The sequence below is a fragment of the Oxyura jamaicensis genome, chromosome 9 (genome assembly GCF_011077185.1).
Source record: "Oxyura jamaicensis isolate SHBP4307 breed ruddy duck chromosome 9, BPBGC_Ojam_1.0, whole genome shotgun sequence".
Lineage (NCBI taxonomy): Eukaryota > Metazoa > Chordata > Aves > Anseriformes > Anatidae > Oxyura > Oxyura jamaicensis.
In genome coordinates this window covers 3,412,953-3,431,971 of record NC_048901.1, presented here as the reverse complement: position 1 = coordinate 3,431,971, position 19,019 = coordinate 3,412,953, and the positions used below count along the sequence as shown (strand labels likewise).

At 36.9% G+C, this 19,019-nt stretch overlaps 1 protein-coding gene across 2 annotated transcripts in view; it reads left to right on the top strand.

Annotated features, from left to right (window-relative positions):
* COL4A3 (collagen type IV alpha 3 chain) overlaps positions 1 to 18,447 on the top strand; it is a 61,202-nt gene extending 42,755 nt beyond the window's left edge. Inside the window, exons 33-53 of one of the 2 annotated variants that reach the window (XR_004753250.1) lie at positions 535 to 624; positions 1,211 to 1,345; positions 2,484 to 2,582; positions 3,527 to 3,616; positions 4,204 to 4,343; positions 5,343 to 5,469; positions 5,765 to 5,845; positions 6,839 to 6,937; positions 7,909 to 7,959; positions 8,984 to 9,169; positions 9,659 to 9,789; positions 10,178 to 10,250; positions 11,208 to 11,279; positions 11,406 to 11,525; positions 12,092 to 12,190; positions 12,777 to 12,989; positions 13,649 to 13,826; positions 14,833 to 14,947; positions 16,024 to 16,196; positions 16,461 to 16,683; positions 18,045 to 18,447. Coding sequence is in view for 1 of the 2 variants with exons in the window: in XM_035334688.1 (XP_035190579.1) it covers positions 535 to 624; positions 1,211 to 1,345; positions 2,484 to 2,582; positions 3,527 to 3,616; positions 4,204 to 4,343; positions 5,343 to 5,469; positions 5,765 to 5,845; positions 6,839 to 6,937; positions 7,909 to 7,959; positions 8,984 to 9,169; positions 9,659 to 9,789; positions 10,178 to 10,250; positions 11,208 to 11,279; positions 11,406 to 11,525; positions 12,092 to 12,190; positions 12,777 to 12,989; positions 13,649 to 13,826; positions 14,833 to 14,947; positions 16,024 to 16,196; positions 16,461 to 16,545 (2,357 nt within the window). In the remaining variant the exon portion in view is untranslated. Of the gene's footprint in view, positions 1 to 534; positions 625 to 1,210; positions 1,346 to 2,483; positions 2,583 to 3,526; positions 3,617 to 4,203; positions 4,344 to 5,342; positions 5,470 to 5,764; positions 5,846 to 6,838; positions 6,938 to 7,908; positions 7,960 to 8,983; positions 9,170 to 9,658; positions 9,790 to 10,177; positions 10,251 to 11,207; positions 11,280 to 11,405; positions 11,526 to 12,091; positions 12,191 to 12,776; positions 12,990 to 13,648; positions 13,827 to 14,832; positions 14,948 to 16,023; positions 16,197 to 16,460 lie in introns of both variants that reach the window. The other variant, XM_035334688.1, reaches the window with a different exon arrangement.
* The last annotated feature ends 572 nt before the right edge of the window (positions 18,448 to 19,019 follow it).

Sequence of the window (19,019 nt, the reverse complement as noted above, 5' to 3'; positions counted from 1 at the left end):
GATTTATAGAATACAAAAAATCAGGTATGTAATGCTGCTTATCTCTAAAAAAGATTTTTCATTATTTTCAAATCCTGCATTATTCTGTTGCAAGGAGATGGTAGATAGCTTTTTATATATACAACCTGAAAAACTAATGATGAAGGTGACCAAAGCTAGGCTTCTAATGCCGTTTGAGATGAGCTGTCATGTCCCAGCTGGCCTCCAGCTCCTGGGCCAGAAAGGAATGTCTTTCCCGTACATCTTGTGATGGATATGGATCTCCCAGCCTAGTGTGGCTATCTCAGATACATTAATCACTCTCAATTGTTTCATTCATTGATTGAAGCTGTTGCAGCTGTCAGTAACCCCTCAAACTACCCACATTAATCTGTATGTAAGTGCTGTTCATGTAGTTAAAAGCTGGAAAACTTGCTTCTATGATATGTTATAGAAATGGAGAAAATGTTAAAAGAATCGATTAACTATCTGACAGGTACATGCATGCCTTTCTGATGTTTCACTGATTAAGTTCCTATTGCTTCCTTTCCACAGGCCGTAGGGGAGAGCCAGGTATAATGGGCCCATTAGGAATTCCCGGACCTCCAGGCATGATTGGAAGTCCAGGCAACCCGGGAGTCAGAGGTAGGTGACCATAGTATCTGTTTTTGTTATTCCTTAAGAATACAGGAACTGTCATGCTAAAGACGACTTGTGATCAGTCTTGATGTATGTAATCACTCCTGAGTATGTGGTGGTCAATTGATGACCAGAACTTCTTTGCGCTTTGGTAAATATTTGACTTCTGTACCTGTGCAGTCTACAGGCTGAATGACATTTTCTTTTAGCAGTATTGAATTGCCACCTTTTCCATTTCACAGGTATGTGTGAAAATGGTTGGAGATTTCCTAAATAAAGAAGAGAGCTTTTTGCCCTGTTTTTTTTTGTGTTTTTGTTGTTGTTGTTTGTTTCATTCATGTTCAACATATATACTGTTTAACAGCTATAAGATTATATTTATATTAATGCCAAGATACCTTAACTATTTCTCATAATAATCTGTGGTCATAAATGTTTATTGATGTTTTGAGTAATTAAGAAGCTGGTTTAAGTTGTTGATTTGGCATGTGTATTTACATATGTTGTTGAGCTTAGAGATAGAGTTTAATTGCTTCCCTTACGTGCTATCACCTAGACACACTACTTCAGAAAATGTTGTATTTTCTTGCAGGTTCTTTTGGCTTCCCAGGACTAAAAGGAAGGAAGGGGTTTCATGGAGCAAAAGGTGAACCAGGTGATAAAGGTTTTCCTGGACCATCTGAGACCTTGGTTGGCACTGGAAATAAAGGAGAACAAGGCCCCAAAGGTACATACTCATTTTTATGTCATTCAAAACCAGGTAGAGTTATCTGTGTGGTAGTTCCATTGGGCTCTAACAAATGTAAGAAACTGGCTTAACTACTTAAAGTATTCCTGTGGCTTTGAAAGAACTTACGCCAAACACCATAAATGCCTTTTATGAGATAGTTGGATGTTACACTGAATATTTATTTCCATTTTAACAAGTCCATATTCCTTAAAAATCCTCTCATTGTAATGTCAAATTACTAATAAAGTGTCACTGGTAATAAGTTTATATATGTATGCATCCTATATAATCATGTTTCTACACACTTCACCCACCTTCCCTACTGCACCTCACAGCTCTGGCCAGCTTTGTACAGATTGGAACTGGGGTTATTCAGCCTAAAGAATAGGAGGCTCAGGGGAGACCTTATCACTTCCTATAGCTACCTCAAAGGAGGTTGTAATGAGGTTGGGATCAATCTCTTCTCCCAGGCACCAAGCAATAGGACAAGAGGAAATGGCCTCAAGTTGTGCCAGGAGAGGTTTAGGTTGGATATTAGGAAAAATTCTCTTCACTGAAAGAGCTGCGAGGCATTGGAACAAGTTGCCCAGGAAAGTAGTTAAGTCACCATCCCTGGAGGTATTCAGAAGACGTGTGGATGCGGTGCTCAGAGGCATGGTTTAATGGTGGACTTGGCAGTGCTAAGTTAAAATTGATAATTTAGAGGCCTTTTCCAAGCTAAATTATTATAGATTTAGTAGTCCATGAGCACAGAAATGGTTGTGCTTACCAACTGGATGCTGGATTTCAAAGAAATGAAGTCTGCTTAGAAATATTTGACTGTCAGAATTATTATTTTGTGTGTCATATTAATATAGACTCTCTGTATATGAGTTGTACTTATTTAATTAATGCTATCTGGCTTTTTGTGTAGACATTTTGTGTGGTAGGTTTCAGAAATTTCTTTTTGTCTCCATATAGGAAATGCAGAACTCATGAACCATGAGCTTGTGTCTTGCTTGTGTTTATTGCAAAGTAAAAGTCCTGTGCTCCACTTGGCTTCATTAGTTTTAAGAGTTATGTTAATTTTTTATATAAACTTATCTTCTAAAATGCTGTTCTGTGTGTTTGTGTTCTTTTAATGAAATTGTTTTAGGAGTCCAAGGAAGAATGGGTCTAAGAGGAGAAAAAGGAGATGTAGGTGTACAAGGTCCCCCAGGTCTTGTTGGATCTGAAGGAATACCTGGTATTCCAGGTATGGAGTATCTATATTGAAAATTACTGTATCACAGAGTGGAGAGAAAGGATAGTATTACCTCAGGGCTAGCACGTAAACTTAGCTCTAGCAGCAGCACTGTATTTTCTATATTAACTCTGAAGCTCCTCTGAGAATTCTGAAATGGAGCAATTTCAAAAGCTGCTATTTCAAAGTCATACTAGCTAGAACTAAATGATTCTTTATTTCCCTCCAAATATGGATGACTATGTGAGGTGATACATAGAAAATAATATTAACTTTAAATAATATAAAATAATAATAACCTTAAAATCTAAAAGCTGATGAGGCCAATGAATAAAACTTGGTATTTATAAAATTTAAGATAAGTTTGATTCCTAATATCATAAAGAAGCAGTAGGAATTTTGAGTTTACCATCGGTGTGCACAAAAATATTTCAGAAGCTTTTTGTATTTAAGATTGATTCTATTTTCCTGTTGAAAGCCTTCATATTTGGCTTATATTTTGGAAGTTAACAGGTCTTCAGTGAAAAGCAGTCTTAAAAAGAACCAGTGTAATTATAGACCTACCTAAGCTATTATTTCACAAGGTTTTGCTCTGCCATTACCATGCCCACATACATAATAATACATGCTGATCTTGAGTTAGAAAATGAATCTGTTTTTTTCAGATTAATTAAAACATCTTTACTTCTCTGTATACTATATTTTGATACATACTTGTTTTTTAACTTAAAACTTTAACTTGTTTTTTTAACTTGATTTCCTGACAACAGTAATGATAATTCTATGTGCTTGTAGAGTAAGAGGAAGAATTATGCTCCACTGTTTGTTGATTTATAAAATCAAAAAGTACCATGGCAGTGTGTGAGAGAGAGGATTCTGTATTCATCACAACTCTGGCAGCCAGCCAATGTCCAAACTGGACATGTGAAGATGACGCTCATTTCTTCATCTTGCAGGTGCCAAAGGATTTATGGGTCTTCCAGGGATTCCTGGAGGGCAAGGATTCCCAGGTGCACCAGGAAACAAAGGGAACATGGGAATTCCAGGTTGTTTTCTCTTAAGTCATGTTGCAAATTGGTAGAGCCTTTACACAGATCTGAGCAGTTTCTGTAAGCACACTACACAATACTTAAGACTAGGGTTTATTCTCTGCAGTGCCTGTAAACTTCTCATCACCCCGGCATCTGCTTGAATTGCAGAATGGAGTTCTCCCTCTGTCTAGTTTTGGAGCATGACATTACTAATATATTGCAGATGGCCATCTCAGTATATAGCTTATAGTAACTTTCCGAATAACAATTTCATGCATTAATTAGTTAGGATATGGTGACATGCAGTGGCTCTATCTGACTTTGTAACCAAATGTCTGCCCAGTGATCATGGGTCTTTATTTTTGTAAGCTTTGACTATTGAAATTACAGATAACAAATTACATATAGTTAATTTATATACTGCTAAATGTAAGAACCTATTCTGAATGTGTTTAGAGTAAAAATCACTGCGTGCACAAAAATTATTCTATCTCTGATGGAAAAAGTGAGTATGAAAATACAAGCAGTAGTTAACAAAGCATGAGATGTAATATTTGATGATGATCCTTTTAAGAATGCTATTGCTATCTGTGTTTCTCCAGGTTCAAAAGGACAGAAAGGATCTCCAGGCTTTCCAGGACCATCAGGTGACCCTGGTCCAACAGGCTATGGTGGCTTTCCAGGTGAAAAAGGAGACCCTGGGCACCCATCTCCTGGGCCCCCAGGAGAACCTGGTCCAAAGGTATAAAGGCCGTGGAAACATTGTCATTTTAAGCAATAAGCAGAGCCTTTGACAACAGAAACAGAATAGTGTGTAAGCAGGAGTTGCAGTTTGCAGGAGATCGGTAGATGGTATCTTAGTGATGATAGATACGGAAATCCTGCTACATCAGTATTTAGGAGAACACGTTGAGTTCATTGTATTTCATTTTTCTTGCAATGCAAGAATTTCTTATTTGTAAAAATGGAGTGTCTTGGAAATAGTGTTGTTTCTGTAAAAGCTACTAATGTGCTAAGAACAATGATTTGTACCTAAAAGGTCAATAGTAGAAATACTTGTACATCAAGAATTTCAGAAAAAATATCTTAGTAATGAAGTGGTGGGATCTAAAATTTTTCTGTTGGTTTTTGAAAGTCTATTAATAGCATCTTTTTCTTAAGAATATATAATATAAAAAGTAAGTTAGAAAATTTTATTCCACATATCCTGGTTGTTGAACAACTGTGAATCTTTACATATGAGATAATTTAAAATATGTTGCTGGATGTAAACTGTACTGTAACTCCTGTAATTTGTCCAAATTATCTGTTAGTTTATTTATTAGCTGCGTATCCAAAAAGGGATTGCTGTTGTGCAAATTTGTAGGAATTCAATGAAAAATGTGTGTTTTCCTATTTTGTATAGCTGTGTATTATGTAAAGAATGTATTTTTGGTTCAAAAGAGGAGCTATTAGAATAAAATTGGAGAAAAGTCTATGAAAATATTTTAAGACGGAACTTGGTACGTACAGATTAAAGATAGATATTGCTCATTAGATATCTCTAGAGGATCAGTGGTGTTATGAGAAGACTTTATATTAGACTTCATATTAGGCTTCTTTGATTTTTATCTGAAAATCATAACGAACCATGATTAAACTTAAACATGAAAATTATCTGTTTTTCTATTGTTCATATACATGTAATGTATTTAATGCAATGTGATTCTTTACCTGTTTGTGTGCAACTGTTCTTTCTTAGGGAGATTCAGGTGCTCCTGGACTTCTGGGCAGCAAAGGAGAAAAAGGGTCCCAAGGTCAGCCAGGACATAAAGGAGTACCAGGGCCAAATGGGATCAGAGGGGAAACAGGAATTGCAGGAATCCCAGGTATGTTTTGCTTCGGAGGAGTGTTGAGATGCTGACATGCTTCTAGAAGAAGAGAATTTCTCAATAAACTATGCAGTGTGCCTGTGGGGTGGCACATTTGTATTAAAATGTTGTAAATGTAAACAGCTCCTTTGTAGTCAGCACAGCCAGGCTGGCTTATTTTAGCTAGAGATCTGTCCCAGCTGGCTGAAGTAGAAACAATAGCAGCGTTAGCAGACTGTGTCTGGGCCTAGGGCTGAACTGAATTCCAAGTGATAATGCCAGTTTTCCTCCCCAAAATTCCTTCTTCTCACAGGGCAACCTGGACGTCCTGGAGATGTCGGTGTTAAAGGACTGCAGGGTCGCCCAGGACAACAGGGCATTATAGGCCCTCCTGGTATGGTATATAGCATCTCTCCCAAATCACTGCCCTCTGGCTTGTTATTTTCTCTGTGATGAGGCAGTTGATATTCTTCTGAGCTTTTTAGAATTTCCCTGCTATAGTTGCAGTCTCTGTTTATGTTGGTAGGAGGCTCTGTTTACCTTCTCCAGTTCCAGCTAAGGTCTTTAACAGCTTTCTTTTCAATGTTGTCAGTTCAGCTGAGGCAAGAGATTTTAATTTTGTTTCACTATTGCAGAACTTACTGCTCTTCTTTTTTTCAATTCAGAGTTCTCAAGATGCAGTATCCACATATATCGTAGGAATGGCTTGTTTTACCTCCCAGAAGAGAATAATAAACTAAGATGTAGCTAAACAAGGAGGAAGAATAAATTAGAGTTGAAACAGGGGAAAGGCAGAGTTTCAGTCATTTGTTGGAACAAAAGAAAAGATTAAACCATTTTAAAAAAGCATAAGGAGTGTGTAAATATGCAGCAACAAAGGTATGCAGTGTAGACTTCATTAATGGTGGTGATTGTCATTATCATAAAAAGCGTATTGAATGTTCTCGTATGCAGATCCTCGTCTAAATTACATTGCAGTTTTGTAGTTTGTGATTAGTGAACTTACACAGAAGTAGCAAGGGAGTTAGCAAAGATCAGAATCTACTCCCTGTTTACAGGAAAGTTGAATTTTTATGGAGAGGAACCATACCTGTATAGATTGCTACCAGCACGGATTAAATCAAAGGCAGAGTCCTAAAATGTCTTTGAAAGACAGGAAGTTAATGCCTGTGGAAATAGTGGGAGTGCTAAATTTCTTGAAGTTCAGTGGACTCAATAAAAGTTATATTCTGCTCTTTACAAATGCTTATTTACCAAGATAATTGCATCTATTCTTGAAGTAGCTGCACTTGCCCTAATAAAATCTTTAAAAGGGGGATTCATATCTTCTCTCTTTGTATAAAATAATATAAATGGAAATTATACTGTGGTCCTTTATAATTCACAGGTGCTGTTGGATACCCTGGAGAAAATGGACTTGTTGGTGAAAGAGGCAGTCAGGGTCAGGATGGTATGCCTGGTCCCCCAGGAGTAAAGGGAGAACCAGGTAACAGCAGTGAAATATTTTAATTCTGTTTTAAAATTACTTTTTTTTCCCTAGCTTAACTGGTAAGGATTTTTTGGGAAGTATTAATAAGGAGCTTTTCTGGAGCCAAAGATGTGCTAATAAGTAGAAGGCTTTTAAATTGTACATAATTCACTGTTTTCTACAAAATCGTGCATGCTGTTAACAACACAAATGTATGTCACTCCTCTATTATGCATATGATTTGTCCTAATTTCCCCTTAAAATATTTATGTCTGCGAGAGCATAAGTATTGTGTGGTTCTTATGTGTTCCATCTCAAAATAATTAAGAGAACCAAAATCTTTTTAAAGAAGTCTCAGCTCTTATGTGGAAATAGGATGAAACAAATCAGTGTTTACTCACACGAACACTGAATATTTACATGACCTGGCCCTTGAGTTGTAAAATCTTTCACTTAAATGTCACTCCTGATGTCATCACTCTCCATGCATACAGTCCTCTGCTGAATTCTGACAGAAAATGTTTTCATGTTTTACAATGAGAATGTTTTTGTATATTAGTATTTACAAAAAATACATTGGAAAAGCATTTGTAGTATTTAATAAGTTTTTCCATATTAAGTTTTGAGTAATCGTTGTTGAAATTATAGGTATGTATGTGTTTTCTTTTATTTTTCTTAGTAACTAACTTAAAGACAGATTTTTATTCTGCTTTTTCCCTCTGGAAAAAAAAGGCAAATCTTATTATTATAGGTTGTACCTCAAATACAACTGGTAAATAAGAGTTCCCACTTTAAAGAAAAACTTAAAGTATCATTTGTACTTCTGGATAGAACCAATGGGAAATAACCAATAACTGCTATTACATATAACTAAAACCTATGTTTTGATTCAATAAATTTTGAAGATATGTATGAAATGTTAGATAACTATGATGTTTTCTAGCAATTATTCAGAACTGTTGAGTATAATATGACCTAACATTTTGTAGGGGCACCAGGGAGAGGTATCCCTGGCCTTCGAGGTGTTCCTGGTCGTAGAGGTAAGTTGTCTTTTCAGTAAGCAGAAGCCATGTTTTTAAATACCAGAATCATTAAATTGCATCTTTAAAACACCTCCTGCTTTTGGCTATTTAAATTGGCACTTAGTGTCAGAGGAAATAAAGACTGATTCTGTGCTTATGATCAATCATTTGGATTCTATGTTAAAATACCACGAATTCTTGCTTGCAAAGTTAAGACTATTGTAAAAGGAAAGACTATTGTAAAAGGAAAATAAAGGAACTAACTTCTGGGGCTTTGAGAAGGCAATATACAGATTCGAGAGCTTTTGAATACATATTTAATACATATTTGATTAACAGTGTATGTTTTCATGAAAACAGATGATGTTGCTGAACACCAAGCATAGTCTGTAGGAAAGCTATGATGGTGCATTTTAATTTACTTCACTTCCTCTTTTTTCTTGATGCAGTCACAAGGCGAATAGTTGACTTCAGGGGGCACTCTTTGCATATTTTAGTTCTCACATTGTACTTACAGTACTGACACAAATCCATTGATCTGCTTTACTTAAAAAAGAAAAATTAATAATAATTCTCCCTCCATATATAGGCCCTGTGCTCTTAAGATTGACCTTAAAAAAATCCATTTGGAACAGTGCCTTATTTTCCTGTACTCATACTAATGCTTTTATCTGGAATTCAGTTTAATAGGATTTGCCAGTTCTGATGTTCAAATTAGCATTTCTTGACTGTAGCTTCAAGCAATATCCCCAACTCTGGTCTTTCTACCCTTCTTTCAAGTTTCTTCCATTGTATGAGCAAACTCTGGAGTTTTAAAACAAGTGGTGTGTACACTTCCTTGCAGTGAGTCGCATCTTCTCACAACCATTTTGCTTTAGAGTAGCAAGGTGGCTTTGGGGATTTAGCCATACTAAAAGCAAAGGCTGCATTCCACCTTTGTGTTAGAGTAGACACACACTCTGTGTAGTCCTGTTTCTAAAAGCTATCACGGCATCTCACCATCGTGACAGCTCTCCTCAAATATATTACTTATACTCTGCAGGAATCAAAGGGGACATGGGGCTGCCTGGTTTTCCTGGGCCACCAGGTGTGAAAGGTCATCAGGGTGATCAAGGACCCATTGGACCTCCTGGCTTAATGGGGTTACCTGGATTTCAAGGTGCAACAGGCATGGCAATTACCGGCCCAAAAGGGAATAGAGGCCTTGCTGGTGCAGATGGAAGACCAGGTGTGTTGTTATAACTCCTTTATCTGAAAAGATATACTGATAACTGAAAGCTGAATTCAGTCTGTCTAAAACTCAAAACTGAAGGGGCTTCTTCCCCAGACATCTTCATAATTGAACGAGTAGTTCCTTTACCAATTGATGCAATGTTATCATTGCAAACGGCAGGATGGTCTGTACGGTATGATGTAAATTAAAATAATGGTAAGTTTTTTCAGTTCACCCAGTTTTGCTGCCCTCTGCTGCAATCTGTAGGACAGCTGAAATCCAGCTTAAAGTGAAATATCATGTGTTATTCCAAGCATAACTGCAATGGAAGGATATTAAAAAATGTAGTGCTATTAAGGATTGCAAGAACTCAGCTCTGTTTTCAGACCAAATTAATAGTCTACAGAAAAATTAGTGGGTTTTGTTGTTGTTGCTGTTTTATAATTGATGTATGTATGTGAAATGCTGTTGGCAGTGATCTTTAGGTATTCTGTTTCTATACAGGTGCTCCTGGTTTTCAAGGGTTGCCTGGTCTTCCCACTCCCAGCATGAAAGGAAACAAAGGTGTTAGAGGAGCAGATGGCATACCAGGGCCAACAGGTCCAACTGGCGACAGTGGTCCTCCAGGTCCAAAAGTCAGTGAAAGAAATGCTACTTGTTTCTCACTCAACTGTTAACTAAAGTCTTGCCATGAAAATAACACCCAGAGGAAAACAAATAAATTTCCCCATAACAGGGGAAAGATAGTAAAACAGATACAAAAATACAGTTTTTGTAGACTTAAAAGTAACAGAAAGAAATTATTGGGTCTTTCTGATGTGTTGTTTCCTTGGCCATTTTGTATTACAGAACAATGTTAACAATAATATGACTATATCTAACATGCTCATAATGGAGCAAATGATTTTAGTTGCAGCATATTCTGCGGACACAATGCTTTAAATATTCTGAACAAAAAGGGAGTATACTTCATAGAGTGCCTATGCTGCTTCTTGTTTATTATTGATGTTATATGATTTGCAGGGAATAGAAGGTCGACCAGGTTATCCTGGTGCTAGAGGGGACCCTGGTTTTCTTGGATTTCCAGGTGTAAAAGGTATTCATATATTTACTACGTACATTCTATGTGCCAAATACAGTAATTTACATGTTGTGTTGTAATGGTATGATAATTAGAAGTGCCACACCACTACCAGAAGATGTGATTTTTGGCAACATCTTAGTTATAGAACTCAAGAGCATTTAGAAGACAAAGCACTGGGTCATCTGCTTGCCAGAAGAATAGACTCAATTATGATCTCATTCACCAGCTTATCGGCAGACAATTTGTAAAATTTATTGTCTTTACAAATTTCATACTCCTAAGGGTTAGTTGGATTTAGTGGATTTTAGTTAGTTTTAGCTGGCTAAAAATCCTTCTTAAACTTTCTTTTAGTGATTTAAATCTGATATAGGTTTGCATTGCTCCAGGATGTTCATTTTCAGTTACCTAATTTACAATGATACAAAATTGTCATTACTAGTTTAACCCGGTGCTTTGAGTTCCATGCAAATTGTGTACTTTAAATTTGTGGTTCTAATTTGAAAAATCACTGTACAGACAGCAATTCTATTTTCTTAAGCAAAAGCCCTCATTTCTTCACATGGTCAAATCTCCTGACTTAATAAAAATTATATTTATTTATTTATTTATTTCCAGCAGAGCTGTCAAGAGAATAACCTGGATGAGAATAACCATATTTTACACTGTAAAAAGAATTGCTTATTAGATTTCAAACATTTGAAAAACTTTACAACCTTCCTAACAGTGATCAGCATATCTGATGGGGTTTGAAGGGAGTTGAACTGCTCCACAGGGAGATGAACATCGAAACAAATTCTTGTAAACTGACTGCACTTGGCCTATAAACTACAGAGTAACAAAAGCTATGTAGAAGTGCACACCCATATTTCAAATTAATCTACTGACCGCAAGACACTTAAAGTCCTGAACGTCTGACAATTGTTTTGACATTTCAAACCAGAAAGACACGTCTTCAATCTCCCTTTTTAGGAGAAAAGGGTGATCAAGGACCCCCTGGACCACAAGGTGCAGAAGGGCCAAGGGGACCAAAAGGCCAACGTGGTAACTTGTTATAACTCTTCTAATTCTAACAACAGCTAACTTACCTTTATTTTTTGTTATTATTTTATTTTGCTTGTTTGTTTTTAATGTAAAGTATCTGGCTTTTCATTGTATTTTTGCTGCTAGGTCCACCTGGAGTCCCTGGGAGAATATTCTCTGTCCCAGGAAGCAAGGGACCTCCTGGACTGCCGGGAGTCCCAGGAACACCAGGAGATCAAGGAATTCAAGGGCTTCCTGGACTACAAGGTGGTTTATATTTTTATCTCTGTACTTGTTTGTGTGTCTTGCTTGATGGAACACTTTGGTTTGGTAGGCAAACCTACTTCTGCATTGAAAATTGACATGTTTTTAAAAATACTTCTCAGCATTTAAATATAGCTATTGGTGCCTTGTCAACAATACTTTGTTGAAAACAATACTTTTCTTTTACACTTTTTCTTTATTTTATAAAGGAGCTATGTTATTTATGGAATTATGAACTGTGACAAAGATTATTATGGCCCATTATTATTATTTTAATATTCTTATTATACAACAGGCTAAAAGAAAAAGCTATTTGCTTTGACTTATGTAAATGTTCTTTGTAAGAATATTCTTCTGCAATACATTCAGTATTTCCTTGTCATCCTCCTGATGTGAAATATGGTGGCAGTAACACTACAGGCAGTCTCAAAATTTACAAAATTTGTGCTGGAGTTTTTATTCTAACACAGCTACGTTCATGTAGGGATTTTAACTTTAGTGATTGGCAGTTATTAATATCTAGAATAACTAGTGCTATATTATCTGGTTTTTCTTGATTACAACTTTAGGACCTAAAGGAGTAAAAGGTCTACCAGGAAGCTTCGGTCGTCCAGGTCAACCAGGACTGCCTGGTCCAAAAGGAGACCGGGGGTTTCCAGGAGAAAGAGGTACAGGAAAGCAGGCATCGCTGAATGCTACCACTGAATCTATAGATAGGCTGTATTCCCATATTCTTTAAAGCCTTCCTTTTGTATACAGTGATATTCTGTAACTTTTGCAGCAGCTTTAGGGCTATCAACACGTGCAAGCAGTTGCCTAGTTTTTAATAGACGCGTTTTCACAACTGAAATAATAATTTACAGAAGTGTGCCTTGACTGTGCTCCTCTGTTATTAATCACATTCACATATCCGCTTGAAAATTCATTCAAATCTCTAAGTATCAGTGTGTCTTTACGTGGCATCAAAATGCAACTGAGTATTTTTAGTGAATCACCATAAAACGATTTTACTTTATAACTTTTTTTCATAAAAATGGCTGTGATTCTTTGAAATATCTCACATTGCATCATTGAGAGCAATAGTAAAGCTACCTGAGCTAGGTCTGAAGGAATTAATACGTCTAGCAACAAATACTACCCATTTTGAAGTTTCAAATTTTTGCTTTACTTTCAAGTTGTTCCCCAAATTTAAGTAAAGTAGGAACTCAAACAAAATGACAATATTTGCAGTCATGTTTTTCTTCCCCTCCACAGGACAACCTGGACTGATTGGCTTTCCTGGTCTACAGGGGTTACCTGGATCACCAGGTACTATCATCACTGGTCCAACAAGAAGAGGTTTTATCTTTACCCGGCATAGTCAAACAACAAAAATTCCTTCGTGTCCGCCAGGGACATCACAGATCTATGTTGGCTTTTCGCTGCTTTTTGTTCAAGGAAACGAACGAGCGCATGGACAAGACCTTGGTACTGTATTAGTAAAATACTCATATCACCTTCAGTAGAGTGCAATAATCCAAGTTGTTTTCCTGAAAACAAACTCGCATTGTGTCTGAGATAAGATTGGTTTCAACCATCAGTCTACAGAGCGGTCTGCTGCTCTGAGACAATTCAGTAATCATGGTTTGAAAGACATCTTTTCTTCCTGCACTCTTACATTCCCTTGTGCTCTCCCTACATGTTTTTCAGGAGGAATTCAGTTACTTATGGATAGATGTCTAACATAAATGTCCACAATATCCATGTAGGGTTGATAGTAATATTACAGGGTCTGGGAGAGAATCCTATTTTTAGAGACCAAACTGGATGCCATAGGGTGTCAAAAATGGCTTTAGAAGCTTGCGTTTAGGTAGCTGACTCCCTGCCACTGTGCCAAGGACTAATATCACTCAGTAAGATAATACTTTTAACAAATTTAATTCTTAGCCCTAATACTTTAAATACAAATTTATATATGCCATAAGTATTTTGTTTTCCTATAATTTCACTGTATAGATGCTTCTCTCTTTATAGTTATCAACTTTTTTTAATTCTTACTGTAGTAGACGATCCCATCATGGGTCTCTTCTGTTTACTGTGCTGCGTATAATCTCGTTTGTCACAGATTTTCCTCTTGTGTCCTTTAGGAACAGCTGGTAGCTGCTTGCAGAGATTTACCACCATGCCATTCTTATTCTGTAACACCAATGATGTTTGTAGCTTTGCTTCTCGCAACGACTATTCATACTGGCTGTCAACTGCAACAGCAATGCCAGTAGACATGGCACCGATTTCTGGCAGAGCACTAGAGCCCCATATAAGCAGGTAAGAGTACAAGAACTTTAGTTATTCTGGCCTGCAACCATGCATTTGTTTTGAACAGCAAACCTTAGACCAAGACCTGCCCATCTCAGTAAGTACAAGCACTGCTTTTAATATATTTTTTTTTATTTTCTCACCTGAATATGTCAGATATTCAGTGATACCCTAAGAAAAGTTAAGGTACTACCACAGGCTTAATCTGCACAGCTGACAAGAGAAAAGGGCACACATTACTGATTGCAATGATCGACAGATTTTTTTTAAACTATTGTCATACATGGTAGAGGCAGGCTAAAATGACATAACAGCTTCAATATTTGGATAAATAGTACAAATTAAAATCTGCTCCCAATTACATATAATATATTTTCTGTAGCTGATGAAGAAGATTGTAACTTGGGGCTAAAGGTTCTCTGCTATGAAACACCCTTGAAAAAATGTGGGCCTTTCTAGTTGCTTTAAGTTAGCTGAGAAGGATGAAAAGCCTCTTAAGAGGGAAAGCTCTAAAAGTACAAAAGACCAAGAGTAAAGAGGAGCAATATCCAAAATGGGAAGGCAAACTTTGCACTCTTCCTTCTAGCCTGCTGTACAAAATTATTGCAATCTAGCTTCATCGTTTCTTCATTTTGGAAATAATGAAGAATAATTTTAGCAAATAAAGGTACAGAACTTTGATCTAAACCATAGCAACAAAAGCAATGAACACATGAAGAAGGCAAAATTTATCTTGTTGCTTTGGTAAAGGCAGCATTAGGAGGGTCAAACGTTCTGGGATTAATTCCCATCTTTCACCAGTTTTTGTTTAGTAGAGACGTCAAAGCAGGTATTTAGGTTACCTTCAATTTACTTAGTCCTTATTAAACAGAGAGAATGTGTGAAAGTGGTGACATCTATAGTAAGCCCTGCCATTAGGTAACTAGTATCCCAGCAGATGTTTTTGTTTTGTTTTTTTTGTCTGCTTACATGTTTTGCCTCAACTCTGCACTGAATGCATGTGTGCTTCTTACAGATGCATTGTCTGTGAAGGACCTGCAATGGTAATAGCAGTTCACAGCCAAACAACTGTAGTTCCTGCGTGTCCAGAAGGCTGGATATCTCTCTGGAAGGGTTTTTCTTTTGTTATGGTAAGGATAAAAAATATTGGAAATACTTATTTTCTCTCCTCTCACTTTCAATGGCATTTTCATCTGCTTTTAGTGCATTTGTGTATTAATGATTATTATTTTTTTCTTCTTTGCCTATAATTAGACAATAATTCTATTAACTCTTATTTAATGTCAAAGCATAGATGCAGAGAATCTTTTAGATTGGTAAAGACCTCTAAGATCAAGTCCAACCATTAATCTAACACTACCAATCTACCACTAAACCATGTCCCTAAACAGCACATCTCCACGTCTTGAATGCCTCCAGGGATGGTGACTCAACTACCTCCCTGGGCAGCCTGTTAAAAAATAGGAACAACTATTCTGATCTGTCCTCAAAAATAGGTGGCAGAAGGAAAAGGGGAAATGAAAGGAAAACCACAGGATTCTGCTGTGTCAAAAATAACTGCATACTCTTACGCATTACACTAAACTCTAGGAAGCGCAGGTTTGGGGAGCTAGGTGATTAAAGCAGTCCTGACCACAGATAGGCAAAAATATGCTACCCACTGCTATACCCAGCTGTTCTTTTACAACCCACTGCTATACCGAGCTGTTCTTTTACAAATCAGCTCTTAGGACCAAATTCTTTTAAAGGCTAAAATCAAAACTGATGCAGTACATTCTCTGTAGAGGACTGCCTCAGCAATTTTGATGCCATAATGAGATATGACTGGAGAAACTTCATAATGTGCTTGTAAAGTGAGAACTGAGGATGGGAATAAGGGTGTATCCATACTTGGAATTCAGTTACTGAAGCCCTCAAATGGACAGAAGCCAGCTACCTTCTAGTCTTTGTACAGGTTACATTTTCATGCCTTCTCACAGAGCAGAAAAAGGCCGTTGCAAGAACTCAGAAATATCATAACTGTGCTTGAATCTTCGTAAGGCTTCTGTGCTTCATTGTAAGTCTGATTAAAACCAATCCATGCTGATTTTTGTTTTGTTCAAGAAACAACACAGAAAATATGGTATGTTTTAGACATTTTTTTTTGCCAGCAGATTGCTAAATACTGATGTACATGTTCTCATAAAAAATGTATTGGTGGTTACAGTATACAAGTGCTGGCTCAGAAGCTTCTGGCCAAGCGCTGGCATCTCCTGGATCTTGCTTGGAAGAATTTCGAGCCATCCCATTCATTGAGTGTCATGGCAGGGGCACGTGCAACTACTACACGAACTCCTACAGTTTCTGGTTGGCATCACTAAATCCACGAAGAATGTTCAGGTAAATCGTACTTTCTTAGCTGTCCCACCCCTGTTTCCAGCATCCATGCTGCCGGTGGTTGAGAAGTCCCTAACTGCGGGGGCTCCCCTGCTAATTCCTGTCAGATTAGATGTCCTCCTTTGTCAGGTCTGCGGTCATTCTGTAGCACAAAGAGACCTTAAGCGAGCCAAGAATTTAAATGTCGGTGTCAGTACTGTCATATCCAAAGCTTCATCAGCTCTTCCTGTTTTTTAACAAAAAAAAGTAATGTTTGTTTTCTTTTAGGAAACCTCTGCCACAGACATTGAAAGCAGGAGAACTAGAAAACATCATCAGTCGTTGTCAGGTCTGCATGAAGCGACCAGTGTAAACAATGGCCTCTCCTGGTGGAACGTGAAACTCTGCTTTTATTACAAAGAATTGCCTAACTTTGAGGAGCTATAATTTATTAAAGTCCAACTGCATCTGGAAAGAAAACTTTAAATTGCCAGTGCAGCACTGTGGTGAGGTAGGGCAACAGTTTGACTTTTGTCTTTGGCAAATGACAAAGCACTTTGTTGAAGTAAGCTAGCAATGGCAGTCTGCAGGGTCTTCTCCAGAACCGCGTCATCTCTATGCTGCATCTTCGCAACCAAATCTGTGGCACTGCCAGATCTTTAATGAAAGACATTAATGCTGCCTTGTGTCACGTGCTTTTCAAACCGCAAGACAAACAAAATGCTGTTATACCAGCTTACAGATGTTCAGTGTTCAAAGTAGGTATAATTTAAGATAAAAATCTGGCACTTATGAGAGATAGGGTGGGATAGGAAATATTTTCAGTGCACTTTTAAATGCATATTGCTTAATTTATGGTTGTTTTGGTTTGGGTTTCTTGTCTAATAAAGAAGTATTTCCCCACTTAGCTCACCCTTCCTTGGGCTGGGAAACAGGAATGCAGTCTTCTTTTTTTTGTTTTGTATCACTGAAATAATAATGGATTTTGACTATCCAGAAAGGGAGCTAAACTATGCACTGGATAGACTCTAGCTGTGTTCTCCAGGGTGACATCAGCTAAGTTCTAATTGTAAGTGTAGGAAAATGTTCTTTAGAATCCATGCTTTTGACACAGATCATGAGATCTTTTAAAGTTCTCAGAAGTTGACAGTATTGGGCCTTTATTATGATCATGTGCTTTTTGTCTCTACTAAAGAACAACTATTTAACATATCATAATTTAAGAAATTGATGTGATTTACAATTACTGCATGGTTAAGGAGCTCCCATGGCATTATCAGGTTATCCCACAACCTCCAGGAGGTAATCTGTGATTCATTTTTTTTAATATTCCATTAAAACTCCATTTACATATTTATCAGAAATGGTATTTCATTTTGCAATATGTATCACAAACATTTCTTCAAATTTATTTTATTCCATCCACTTAAATTCATGCATCCAAAATGGAAATAAGACTGATATTTAAATTGTACCACTGAGCACTGACTTAACGTGAGAATCCAACTGTAAATTAACATAAATACTTGAAAAGCACTTTCACTTACTTATATAACTTATGTAAAATTGTAGCTCTGATTTGTTTTTAATATTTGTAACATTGCACTTGCAAGGCTATTTAAAATTGTAATGTTAACATTTAAGATGTTAATATTTTTAATACTTGCACAAATTATCAGAATTCCAGTATTTAGTGTTATAGAAGAAGCCTAATTCATCTGAAGAGTTCTGTAAATCTATCATATTAAATGTAGGGTCTAGTAATTCATTGAAATAACCAAGATTTCTCATTTAGATCTTTTTTAAGCCACTGATATTTTATATTGTTTCTGTTAAAATACTTGCATTATGTTTGTCTGTTTGAATTTTCAGTGTTAACCTAACTATGAAACGGTTTCATCTGTGTTTCATGTCAGTATCTTCTGATGGAGGTAACTTGAAGATACCATTTACTATATGAACTGAATGAATATTTTAAAAGTATTGTTAGCCTGAACAGTTACAGTACTTCTGTTTGCAAGGTATAATTGTGAATTTGCAGGTTTTTATGAAGAATCTCTATGCAGATGCACTATTGATAAGAAGGTATTAATGTCAAGTTAATATTCAATCTTCCATTTAAACAAGATTTGGGGATGGAGGTGTTTTCTATAAGACAATCACTTGATAGATTTTTCCATGAGCTCTGAATTTTATTTAAATACTCAAAGATAAAACCTATATCTGTTGCTTGTTAAGATTTTTTTTTAATTAAAGCTCACCGCAGCCACACAAAGGCATTGTATACTGTATACAATTAATGACTGTGGAGATGCTCATGTAAAACTTACTAAAATGCAGAAAGTAACTGACATTGAAGCCTGCTAGAAATGTTCACTAGAGGATAATGTATGAGGAGAAGGGAATGGATTGTGGCCTTAAAGTCAAAGGTAAGTTACAAAGAGCCATGTCTCATAGTATAGCACAGAATCATACAATGGTTTGTGTTGGAAGGGACCTTAAAGATCATCTCGTTCCAAGCCCCCTGCCATGGGTAGGGACACCTTCCATGAGAGCAGGTTGCTCAGAGCCCCATCCAGCCTGGCCTTGAACACTTCCAGAGATGGGTTATCCATAATTTCTCTGGGCAACCTGTTCCAGTGCCTCACCACCCTTGTAGTAATTTCTTCCTAATACTTAATCAAAATTTGCTTTCTTCTAGTTTAAAATCATTAACCCTTGTCTTTTTGCTACACTCCTCTATAAAGACTCCCTCCCCGTTTTTCCTTTAGGCCCCCTTTAAGTACTGGAAGGGCACTGCAAGGTCTCCTGGGAGCCTTATCTTCTCTTCAGCTGGGCTAAACAACC